This window comes from Melospiza georgiana, chromosome 3 (genome assembly GCF_028018845.1).
Source record: "Melospiza georgiana isolate bMelGeo1 chromosome 3, bMelGeo1.pri, whole genome shotgun sequence".
Classification (NCBI taxonomy): domain Eukaryota; kingdom Metazoa; phylum Chordata; class Aves; order Passeriformes; family Passerellidae; genus Melospiza; species Melospiza georgiana.
In genome coordinates this window covers 96,730,506-96,743,438 of record NC_080432.1, presented here as the reverse complement: position 1 = coordinate 96,743,438, position 12,933 = coordinate 96,730,506, and the positions used below count along the sequence as shown (strand labels likewise).

Sequence of the window (12,933 nt, the reverse complement as noted above, 5' to 3'; positions counted from 1 at the left end):
GTACAGTATAAATAACAGGGTACTCCTAATTAGTAGTAGACTCTTCAGTCTGTTATCCAAATAACTGTAACTAAAGGTTGAATATATTTCTAAGGCTTTTTCCTAGCATTTAATCTAGCAGAAATTAGAAGAAATAAGATACTTGCAAAGCAGGAATCAGCAAAGTGCAGGCATCCTTCACAGACACTGACTCTAATTTCCTGTGGGAGGTCTGATCTAAACCTGGCAAGCTGCAAACATTTACTTGTTTGTATTTTGGTTTTTGTAATAACGCAGATTTCTGCTTTGCAAAAAAGCCATACCTGGAACATGTGGTAAACAAAACACATTTTCCTTCAGCCCTTCCTGAAAACACTAATATAAACCATGAGAAGTTAACAGCTCTCTAAAAAGGAAAGAGAAACGCAAATTGCCAGGGCGAGGCTCTGCACACACCTTGAGCTCACCAGGCTCCAACGCAAGCTGGATGAAGCCATCACGCCAGTTCCTGGATCACATTATTGGTCTCCTTGGCTTTCTTACACGTGTACAGCCATTTGATTATCCGAGCGTTGCGCTCAATCACGGAGGTGCTGCTGGGGACCTGCTCCGTGAGCTCGTCCTCCAGCAGCCCCTCGTCCCCGCTGTGCCGCGTGAACTCGCTCTCCGACGTGGCCACGCTGATGCTGCGCACCTTGAAGGAGACATTGTCAGACACCACAGAGAAGTTCTCTCGCCCAAGATCCTCAATGACCTCCTGCTCCAAGCCACAGTACTTGAAAAATGTTTCAAACTCAGCGAAGGACTTGGAGTAGCGAGAGCTGATGTCCGACTGGGAGCGATGGAGACCTCTCCTCTTCACCTCCTTGATCTCTTCAGGAGGTGTACTCAGTTGTGAGGGTCTCTCATGCTCTTTTGTACATACCCCTGCCCCTTCAGTGCTAACAGGGATAGTCTGCACCGCTCCATGGTCGCTTGGCTCACGGTCACCATCTTTTGCTGAGAGAGGCTCGCTGCTCTCGGTGGCTGCGATGTCCTCCATGACTCTGGGCAACGCAGGGGAAGCCAACTGCTTCTCCTTTATGGACCCATTGAAGATCCTCCTCACCAAATTCCCCCGTGAGCTGTCCTGGCTTTGACCCCTGCCGAGCTCACATTTCTGGCGGTAGATCACCAGGGAATCGGGCCGCATCTGCCTCTTGGTGCTGCGCCTGGCGATGGGGGGGCCGTGCTGCAGGGGGGGCCGGCAGGAGCTCCCGGCCGTGCCCGGCTCCCGGGGCTTCGCGCCCGCGCCTCTGCCCGGCTCCCGGCTCGCCGCCCTGCTCTCCACGGAGCAGGTCTCGCTGCTGCTCTCCGAGGCTGAGCTGAGCGCGATGACGGGGTCCTGCCTGCTGCCGATGACCTGCTGGCTCTTCACGTACTTGGCCTTGTCGGCGGCCAGTCTCTCCACGGCACTTTTCCTGCCCGGCTTGCCGGCCTCCAGCTGCCTGCGGAGGTACTCGGGCCCCTTGTTGAGGAGCCGCAGGGGGAGGGAGGAGTGCAGGTCGGAGATGGCGTGCATTCCCACGGCCCGGGAGAGTTCAGCTGGCATAGCAATTTCAGGGACGCGGATCCTGCTTCCAGTCCCACGAGAGAAGTGGGATAAGAAAATGTTTTAAAAATTTTAAAAAAGGGGAAAAAAGGAAAATCGCGGTGTAGGACAGCCCGGGCGCGCAGGCGGCGGCACCGCGCTCCCAGGGCCCCGCTCCCCGCTCCGTCGGGGCGCCGCGTGTCCCGCCCGCCCGCCGGCGGGCATAGCCAATCCCGGCCGGCAGGAAGGCGGGGACGGACGGAGGGAGGGAACGGGTGAAGGAGGCAGGAGCCGCCCTCGGGGGACAGCGGCCCGGCCCTCGCCGCCTCCCGCGGAGCTGGGTCGGCCGGGGCTCCGCGGGCTGGAGACGGAGTGTCCGACCCCGAGGCACTTGGGGGGGTTTGAGGGCTCCCCTCAGAACCTGTCCCGGGCCGCCGCCTGGGAACTGCTTGAGGGCTGACCCGGCACACCCAGCGCATCTTCCCCTTGGGGAGCACCACCTGGCCCCGCTCCTTTCGCGGCCCTTACGCGGTGCGTTCCCCCCGCGGGTTTCACTGCCCGGGGGCTGCGCTCCAGCGGCAAACCTGGGAATGATCGGGAACGGACGGGACGGGCTTCCGGAGCACAGCGGCAGAGCGGAGTCCGGGCACGCCGGGCGGGCAGCGCAGATGTGCCCCCAGCCGTGCCCCAGCCGTGCCCCATCTGTGTCCCCAGCCGTGCCCCAGCCGTGCCCCATCTATGTGCCCAGCCGAGCCCCCAGCCGTGCCCCATCTGTGCCCCATCTGTGTCCCCAGCCGTGCCGCAGCTGTGCCCCAGCCGTGCCCCAGCCGTGCCCCATCTGTGTCCCCAGCCGTGCCCCAGCCGTGCCCCATCTATGTGCCCAGCCGTGCCCCAGCCGTGCCCTCAGCCGTGCCCCCAGCCGTGCCCCAGCCGTGCCGCAGCTGTGCCCCAGCCGTGCCCTCAGCCGTGCCCCCAGCCGTGCCCCATCTGTGTCCCCATCTGTGTCCCCAGCCGTGCCGCAGCTGTGCCCCAGCCGTGCCCTCAGCCGTGCCCCATCTGTGTCCCCATCTGTGTCCCCAGCCGTGCCCTCAGCCGTGCTCCCAGCCGTGCCCCCAGCTGTGACTCCAGCTGTGCCCCCAGCTGTGCTGGCGGCATTCTGCCCTTGCCGGGCAGCGGCAGCAGCAGGGACACGTCTGTCCCTGGGCCACTGCTCTGCCCGTGTAAAGTGCAGTGGAATGGCATCAGTCCGAACTGCGTGTCGCGAATCTTTGTCCTTCGGAAACACAGGGCAGAATTCCCGTCTGGGGCTGGCATACCTGAACGGGCAGGACAGAGCCCGAGGCTGTAATGTAAACGCCTGAAAATTGGACTTGTAAGTCAACTACCTGGGGCAGTTCAACTTTAACTCGTGATCTCATGTGAGATGCGCTGTAATAACTGAATTAAGATAACTTTTCTAATACAGGAAGAAACAAAAGGCAGTTAAATCTGCAGGTTTTTTTCATGCATATTTTTTACTGGTTTGGTTTTAGTTTGTCTATTACTTCTGAGGGAATACTAAAATGCTTTTGTGGTGATTGGTTCATACTTCATCTTCCCAGTCACTAACTTGTAGCTAACAAGTTTAGAAAGGAAGAGATGAGCCTCCCTGTCCTCGTTGAAGTTTCAGGGTACACCACTTTGCTACCAAGGTTCTGACTGTGTCAAGAGAAAGGTTACCATCAGCCCTGGAGTCAGAGTTTGGGCTAGCTCTTCAGTGAAGGCCTTCTTAGAAACAAAGAAAACAGAAATATTCTCTTACCAACATGGTTCTACTGCTGGTTTTCCCTTTAATTTTACATCATCTTTCTTTCTAGACGCATAGATCTGAACTCCAGAAGCCCTATAACACAAACAACTGCAAGAATCCCAGATATGATGCTTGCCTAAATCATGACTTAAACTTGTAACATACCTTGAGATCACTTAGAGTGAAATTCTTGTTGATATGTAGAATGGGTGCAGTTCGTTGAGAAATAACTTTTTTTTGTTTGTTTTACAGGTATACAAGTAGAGCTGGTTCACATAACAACTTGCCTAAAATAAATATTCTTGAAAACTGAGAGACAATAATAAAAGTTTAAGCACAGTTAATTACTAGAGAATTCTTTCCTGTTAAAGTGGTTCATACACAGATGTGTGAGTGTAGCTAATATCATTACATATTGAAATGCTTCATGGGATGCTGGGCATATAGAGAAGGCTGATGTCTTCTGACAATTATTCTGAGCAATAAGCTGATAGACATAATGAATTTAGTAATGAAATACTAAGGTTTAATTCCCATATTGACAAATCTGCTTTAAATTTTTCCTTCAACATTTTCCTTGGTGTTCTATGGCACTGAATAATGTAATAGCACATACTTGTGTTTCTCCATGCATTTTATTTTGTGTTTGGTCCATATTTTAGTGTCTTGTAAAAGCTTTAAGAACTTGCAAAAAAAAATGGTTTGCATTTACTTGAAATAATAATAAAAATGAACACACACAAGTATCAATTAGAGGGGTCTTATTAAACAACCACATTTATTTATCAAAACTGTCTGTTCACTCCCAGCAATATTTTGTAGTTTTTCTCAGTGGACAATAGCTTTGTGTTTAGAGTTGATAGACAAAACCAATTTTAAAACATTGGTTTTGATGGAAAAAAAAAGGTTTAAAACATTAAAAAAAATTCCTTTCTCTTAGAATGTCCCTGACTTCAAATGCATGCCTGAAAGACTTTTGATGGAATGTTTTCATTTTTCAGCCAGTTTCGTCCTTGTCTCACTGACAAAAGTAGATGTGAGTTTTGGTTTTCCATGAAGTGCATGTCACAAGAAATTTCTCATGAAAAATTGCAACAGCAATTTCCAGCTGACTTTCCAGATACGTGAGATAGTTTTCCCTGAGAATCCTGGGCGATGACAACAACATTTAAGGGGAAGAAGAGTCTTCCCAGGGTTAGAAAACATTGCAAGCAACAAAATTCTGTCTTCCTTTAGCAATATAGCAACTGCACAGTTAAGTGATATTTTAAATATATTTAGGTCACATATCCTAAACCTTAAATGCATTTTAGTTTAAAATATGATTTTCTAATTTGAAATGCTTATATTTCTATTTTTTGAAATTAGCTCTTATATTTATGGATACACTCCTACAGTATTTAAAGAAGAGGGAGCCATTGCATTTCTTCCTTCTGGAAAGCAGAGAGAAAGAGACTGTACTATGAGAGTCCCAAGCAAACCACCTTTGCCCCTGTCCCAGAACAGGCTTGCAGATAATAAAAAGGAAATAAAAATGGGTGCAGCAGCACCCATCCCTCAGCCTGTCAGCTGCCATCAGTCTCCCTCTGGCACCAATGCATTAGACAAAGGTAAGAGAGGCAAGTCCTGCACACACTGAGCCTGAGCTGACACGAAGAGTTTTCCCACAGAAGGAGAGTTCTGCAAAACACCTTTGAGTCAGCTGGCATTTCAAATTATCACAAAACACAAAGCAGTTGAATTTTATGTGAGGTAAGGAAAACCACTTCTCACTGAGTTTTTATTAATAAGGGATGTTTTCAGAGCGCAGCTAGAGTCTGAGCCAGAGGAAAGTCAGAAACAGGACTGGTACAATGGCACTGCCAGCAAACAGTACAATGTGTGCCCAGCTTAGGTCATGGCTGTCACTGCTCCCACCCCACTGCCAGTGTCAGTGACACTCCGATTTATAGTGGACAAAGGGCAGAAATGAAGTGGTGGCAGTGGGAGGTAAAGACAAAGAGGAAGAAGAGAAAGGGAGCTCAAGGCCTGACAGAAATAGGACACTCCCATTTGGGGACACAGCTGTGTCCCAGGCAGGACTGAGGTTTGTGCCCCCAGCAGCTCTCAGTGCTGGGTGCAGGTGTTGCACCCACATCAGGGGCTGAATCGCTTCCACTGTGACACTGAGTGGTGCCACTGAGTGTCCTGTTTGCTGCACTGGGGCATGTAAAGCAGCCACAACACAGACATGAACAGTTTCCAAACAGCTGTCTCCAGTGTTTAGGCCTTTCAACATGAAATCAGTGACTGTACTGATTCTCTCAGATTCACACAGCAGAAGATATAGGCATGTCTGTACATCTTCAGGCAGAATTTCAAGACTCAGAGTTTGAGCACTGTGTGGCAGAGGCAGTCCCACATCACTTATATGTCTTCTTTTAACCTCTCCCACCACTGCCAATTGCTTAGCTTCCTTTTCACCATTGTGATTTTGGGTTTGTTACTTCATTAGACAGCTTGGCATCTTAATCAGAAAACATCTTCCTCCAAAACCAATCCAGCTTGCTCCAAGTCGTCATTAGTGAGCTTCATTTTTTGGAAATTCACCCCAGGTGTACCACTTTCCAGGTGGAACAACCATCATGGATCTCAACAGGAGTGTGTAATTTACATCACGGGGATTCATGGCAACATATGAGAGCCTTATTAGAACAAGAGCAGAAGAAAAGGGATGGAGTATCACAGTGAAAGCAAGAGATGAAAGGGAGAACAAATGCAACATGCATTACACCAAGCAGTTACAATGGTGAATGTGCTAGCCATAGCATGCTTCTTTCTCTTTTTATGCCTTCTTATCCATGCAGCACATCTGAGCCTACACTAATTCCTTTTTTCATACACCTCTCACGTGCCTAAAATGTAAAAATAAGAAAATCCAACCCAATTTTGGTGCTTAACATATTTGTGTGTGTGTTAAAATATTGAGATTAAATATTTTGATTTGAAAGGGCTGATATGTTTATCATGCTGTCTGATCAAATTCTCTGAGTAATTTGGAAAGGAGGGGAAGAGCCAGAGTTTTCACAGTAAAATACAGCTATGGTGCTCTAAAGGAAATAAGTTATTGAACTCCCAGAACAGCACTGTTTGATCCTGAAAGAGATTCCTTGAATTTGAATTGAGATACTTCATGAAGGAACATGTCTTACATGTGTTAAATAAACTTTGCACTCAGAAAAAGGTTCTTACTGTTGCTTCTGTTGTGTACAAGTTGGATAAATGTTCTCACAGTGTTCCCCATAGGCCTAGTCATAGCTTGCAGTTGTAAAACTGCCTCTCAGCGTTTGCAACACCCTTTACCAACCAACCAAACTCAAACACAGTCACTTCACCCAACACAGGGATGGGTCAGGGCACTTCTTAAATACTGTATGAATTTTATAAGCAGCATTGCTGCAATCATCAGCATTTTTATCCACGCAGTTTTCCTCTGTAAAGGTAGCCTGCTAGCTTAGTCTCATGTATAGCTAGCTTTGATCATAGAAAAACCCTTTCATGTCATCTAAAGCTAAAACTCATAAAGGTTTAAAGCCATCTCTGATGTTTTAGGGAACTTCCAGCATCTGTGTGTCACCTCTTTGCTGTCTGCTTGCCTGGCAGATGCCTAAAAGAATGAGGGCAAAGCTTTTGCTGCTGCTGTGCCAAGGCAGGACATGTCTGCCTGTGGGCCTAAGCAGGTGAGAGAGAGTGCACACTTATGTTCCACAAATTCCACTGTGCATTCACACACAGCAGACTAGGAAGTACATGAAAGGCCACTGATTACTGAACTTCTGACAGAGAATTGTCTGTTGTCTGTTGCATATAATTTTTATCATGGTAGTTGGGGTACTCATCTGGCAAGTGTGAGAGACAATCTTCCCCTCCCAGATTTGCAGCAAACTTTCAGAACTGGATTTCTTGCTTCCCAACACAGTAGTTGTAATGTGGGTCTGTAGTTCATTGTCACTTAGATTCTGTTGCTGAAAATCTGTATATTTTCCTTCTCTAATTAGAAATTTACTGAAGGCAATGGTCAGAAGATATTCATTCTATAATCCAGTGTGCATGCACCTAGGAATTTAATGGATTTTTAGTTACTCTTGCAAAGTGGAAGGATTTGTCAGGGAAGGTTGAAAAAGTCTCACCTTCAATGCTGTTTAAGGTGTTCACTGGAGTTCATCTCTTCCACCACACTTGCTGACATGCTGCTGTAAGCTCTCCCAGTCTCACTTGCAGTGATACAGACTTGAGTGTAGAAATCAAACAGCAGCATATGTTCCTATTTGAAAATCCCAGTGATGCATAGGAGCCAAACAGCGCTCAGAGCACTCTTCAGACTTTTGAATGTCCAACCAGCTTATGCAGGTATTGCCCCATTCAGACACTGACTGCTGGAAATCCCATTCCCTATTGGTCTTATCCATTTTCTGTAGAGTATATCAATGTTTTAGAACAAGTGGTGAGTCACTAAACTCAAAAAGTTTCTATTAAAACAAATATTGTCACATTATCATTGTGAGAATTCCCATCACAGAGCTCTTTTTAAATGTAACTGAATAAATTTGACCAATTCTTTGATGGACACAGCTCCTAATGTTTGAAGAAACCCATCTGTCAAACACCAAAACACTGGAAATATCACCAAAGGAGCACAGTGTCAGAACTTGGAATGCATGGATACGTATAACATGTGAAGTCTGTCATCTGTCTAAGGTTTTAATACCAAACTGGATGAGATCATGATATGTATTTCACAGGGATTTCTTGTAGTCTTTCTAAAGGTACAGCCAGCAGTCGTTCATTCTTTCTTATCAAGTGATTGAAAATTTAAGTCTCTGTCCTTATGAAATCTGTGGAGAAATGACCAGTGTTTTATCTGTACTTCCTGTGTAATAATTTGGGGCCAGAAGAGATCTTGCATGATCTCTCTAGCAGGGTCATTGGCAAGTGAAGTCTGCATGTTACCTTTCCACAGAAGCAGCCAGTGCTTTTCACTGCTGAGATACCTTGTGGTTTTTTCTGATTTTTCAGTGCTTAGAATCTCTCCTAGATCCCTAAAGATGTGGGTTTGCTGTTCACTTCTTGATGGACATGTGATAATTAAAGGAGACTGATGGAATATAGGCTGTCCAAAGGGTAATTGGTTTTTAATGTTTAGGCACAAAAAATATGCAAATATAGGAAAACTGATAAATGTGCTTGTATCTTGTATGTAATAATGCAGCTTTTCTTTTCTTCTCCATTCTAAGTATTTTCAGGTCTCCTTCAGTTTGCTGATGCAAGAGCTCCTTTCAGAGTTTAGATGGGAAAATGAACTAATTTATCAAGACAGTTGCCCTGCCAAGGACAAATGTTTACATTTAATAGTCATCAGTCACTATAACTCTGAAAGTGTGGTGGTTTGTTCTGTTACTTCCTAAAGGACTCTTTTACAGTTCAGACTTAAAAGGCAAATATCTTCCAAGCTCAAAAGGGAACCTGCACCCTGCCCTGTCTGTATGTACAGAGGAGATAGGCTGTGTCTCCTAAGCCTGGCTTTGGGAATCAGCACAGGCTATTTCCAAATATCCTATTTGGCTAACAAGTGAGTTAAATAGTGTAGATGTTGTCAAATCATGTCTGGTTTAGTCTTGAGATCAGAGAATAAATCTGAGCCCTCGGATGTGGATGCCATGGGACAGAGAGAGAGAAACGACAAGCAGTTCTCACAGTGGCTTGTGGGAAGTTTTAGGGAGTTGGAAAGATATGATAACTTGTTGACTATAAACAATTTGCAGGTAGTGTTTTTCTACTTTATTTTTCTCTTCCTCTAAAGACAGAGTGTGAGAAAAATGTTTCTGTTAGTTAGCCAATAGAATAGAACCTATTGTACCACTCTGTAAAAACCACGCGGTTCTTTTGAATAAAACTTTCTTTACCTTTTCTACAATCCTGCCTCTTGCCTGTTCCTGCCTCGACCTTGGCACAAGAGTGACACACAGATGCAATTCTGAATCCTCCCTACAAATTTAATTAATTTTCTGTTTGACCTTCTCTAGATATACACCATGACATGCAGCAGTTCCGTGTATAAGCTAAATGTGAGTTTGACTGAGTCTATTCGATAATTTTCAGCTTTGGTTTGGGAAGATGAGTAATTTACTGTTACACTATGGAGTTATGTTTTAACTAAGCTGGGCAACGTCTGTGTTGCAAGTGGGTTCTCTGACATGGTTGTTTATGTGATGAAATCTAGCCTTGTCTTGCCTTTGCATTTCAGAGTCCTTCTAAATGCACCCCAGCATGACCTGAGCTCCACATAAAAACAGAAGAATATTCACAATACTCTTGCGATGACCTGACTACAAATTCTTGATGTACATGAATTTATCTTGAAAGTCAAAACAGATTTCTTCTAATCTGATTGACTCCAAAGATTAAATAACATCTTGGATAAAGAGAGTAAAATACTTTAGCTGTTCAGTATCATTACATCAATTCCAAAGCTATGCAAAACAAATAAACATAAGGCCCAGTATTCAAGTTTCATTAGGTTTATGTTGCACAGCTACGTTAAACAAAATTACAGATTCAGTAAGATCTTATCATGCTGATGCAGCAGCTGCTCTGGACAGGATCACACAGTTATTCTAATTTGCAGGTTTTTCTAGAAAACAGTAGTTCAGACCTCTTCCATGAACAGGTCCAACCCTGCCCTGCAAACTTTAAGTCAGGTGCTAGCAAAGATGCTAAGCCCTGGCTGAAAAAGCAGATTCAATGAGCAGAAAAGGGCAGGAGATTTTAATCATTCATCCCATATGACTATTCAGTGTCCATCCAGTAATGTACCTGCCAGAAAATGGTTTTCTACCAATTTCTTGTTATTTTCCTTTTTTACAAGTACAGCTGGTACAGACATCTAATTTATGGCACCCTCTCTATAAACTAACCTATATGTTTAAGTCTTTCTTGGACAACTTTTAAAGACAAATATAAAAGAGGAAAAGCTTCCTGGATTTCTGAGGTGGATGCCAGGGCCATTTGGGCTTTACTGGAGCCTGAGTTGTGAGGTGGTGGAGTAAACTGAGGGGTGGGTTGTGACCTGATTGGTGTGAGGGGTCAGGGAGGGAAGGTGGGCGCTCATTTCCACACTGCCTTTGCTCTGGAGCCTCCAGTGAGGCGGAGTCCCAGAACAGGCACATCCCCCAGGTGCTGCTCAGAGAGGTTCCACCCCAGAGCCACTCCAAAGGGGTACATGGAGACAGCTCCCCCAGCTCTGGTTCCTTCTGCCCTGGGGCTCCTTCACCCTGCACCCTCAGGCAACGAGACAAATAAGGCAAAACCACTAATAGTTGGTCATATGATATTTTTGAACACCTATTTAATTTCCATTCTTAATGTGACCCATTCATTTAGTTTTTCTATATAGATTTCAGGCTTCTGTTTTGTGTATTTAACTTTTCTGTAAATTGCTTACAGCATTGTTAAGCATAAAATAAAAGAATTCTAGAAATATTAAAATCAAGTGATATACAAATAAATGTGATATACTATTTACTTAAAGTCTAAAGTGCTTATTTATCCTCACTGAAAGTGAGACTTCACTGGAGAGAAAAAGAACTTCAGTTCTTTGGCTTTGAATAGTGAGTCTATTATCTTAGTACCAGCTGAATTTAGAGGCAGCCTGTAATGTAAGCCTAATAGAACTCATTTCTTGTTCTTAAAGACTAACTGCAGATAGTATATTAGATTTTTTTAGATTAGTATTTTAGATTTTAGAATTGCAGATAGTATTTTTAATTTCTCCTAGAAAATTGTTTCCATTACCCCATCTGCTAAGCACACCAAAAAAGCCCCTCCCCCCCTAAAAACACCTTCGAAATATTTTAATGATTATACCATTGTGAGGTTTTTCTCTCTTTAACATGAGATTAACTCAGTTGGTTAAAACATGGTGCTAATAACACCAAAGTCGTGGGTTCAATCCCTACATGAGTCATTCACTTAAGAGTTGGAATCAGTGATTCTTCTGCATCCATTCCAATTCACAATATTCTGTGATTCTGTGAAAGTATTTCATTATTCTATTGTCCTGTTCAGGATCTGTGTCAAAAATTTTACTAAAGGGAAGAAAATAAGGATTAACACACAAACTCAAGTCATGCAGTATGTTGTAGAATAAAAGTTAGTTGAAATCCTTGTCCTTTGGTTTAAGACTGGTACTTAGTAATGAATGAACAGATAATCTGGTAATTCAGATTAGCATTCTGGATTACCAAGGAAAAATATTTCCAAAACACCCTAATGATTAAGTTTTCTAATCTGGGGGTTTGTGCTCTATGTGTGGTTCTCCCAGTAACCCCAAATACAGAACAAATTCGATCCATCCAATTTTGTAGCGTGGAGCATTCAGCCCGGACTGAACTGAAGCTGTTTCCCAGCGGGTGAAAGCTGTGTGCAGCCAGGCACTGGAGCACAGGGTCACACAGGAGAGGGGTCTCCTCTTGGGCTGCCTGGTGGCCCTGTGCAGGTGCTGGCCCTCAGCACCAGGCTCGTAGTGAGGGAGGATGGAGCAGTGCTTGGATTAGCACAGCTCTTGTCCTGAGCTAAACCCATCTGAGGCTGGAAGAGCGAAGCCCAGCCTTTGCAGATATTTTGTGGAGTGGGGGCAGCTCTCCAGGGGGCAGAGCAGGACCCTGCATCCCCCAGAGCCCCTGCAATCCCAGCTCTGGCTTCATGTGTTCCATGTGGCGCCTGGAGCTGCCCCTTATCTGATTTCAGCAGAGACAACATTTGCTGAGCCCTTTGTGAATCACTTGACACTTGCACAGACTTGATGAGAAACCAAAGTCATCTGCCAGACCACAGTGTTCCTGACTTTTCTTTCCTTCCTTCGTGAGACTGCTGCTTCAGCCAACCGAAATTATGTGAGCATGGCAGAGGTGAGAGATAGGCTAAGATGGTGAAAAATAATTGTGTTTTTGTGGGTTTCCATGCAAAAATGAAGGCTTTCTATGTATCAGTGAAGCTATAAACAGCTCCAGTTCCCACTGGCTTCAGTCAGAGATAAGGACACAAAGCATCAGGCAAGTTTGTTTGCTCAGAGATACAATCACTTAAGAAATAAAAATAACTTGCATCCTGTCAAGTTAGTCAAAGACATCAATGCTCAATGAATCTTTACAAAGGCTTTTGAAAGGACATAAATAGTGTAAAGAGCTAAACTTGTTACTTAACTAATTATATTTTATTTTTAAATAATTTAAAGTGAATGAATAAGTAAAATATAATTTCATATTTATTTGACCTTTTTAGAAGCTTAAAAGTACTGCAGACAAAATATGCACACATTCGTTTGCTGTTGTCTTATTTGAGAGGTTTATGTTTTGTTAATACTGTCTAGGCATTCCTAACACTGGATATGTAAATGGATACAACATCAGAGTGTGAGGTTGCATCTCTGAGCTTCAGTGTCTGAGCTTTGCCTTTTATGCTCCTATACAATTCTTTGAAAAGGCTGACATTATGCATTGGTTACTAAGTTGCCTTATTATGTTTTAAAGGATTTTAGAGGTCAGAAAAGGATGGTTAG

The 12,933-nt window shown here is 44.5% G+C and overlaps 1 protein-coding gene across 1 annotated transcript; it reads right to left on the bottom strand.

Annotated features, from left to right (window-relative positions):
- Positions 1–475: 475 nt before the first annotated feature.
- On the bottom strand, positions 476–1,570 carry FAM110C (family with sequence similarity 110 member C). Its single transcript, XM_058021511.1, has one exon. The coding sequence runs from the start codon at positions 1,568–1,570 to the stop codon at positions 476–478; it is 1,095 nt and encodes a 364-aa protein (XP_057877494.1).
- Between the last annotated feature and the right edge of the window lie 11,363 nt (positions 1,571–12,933).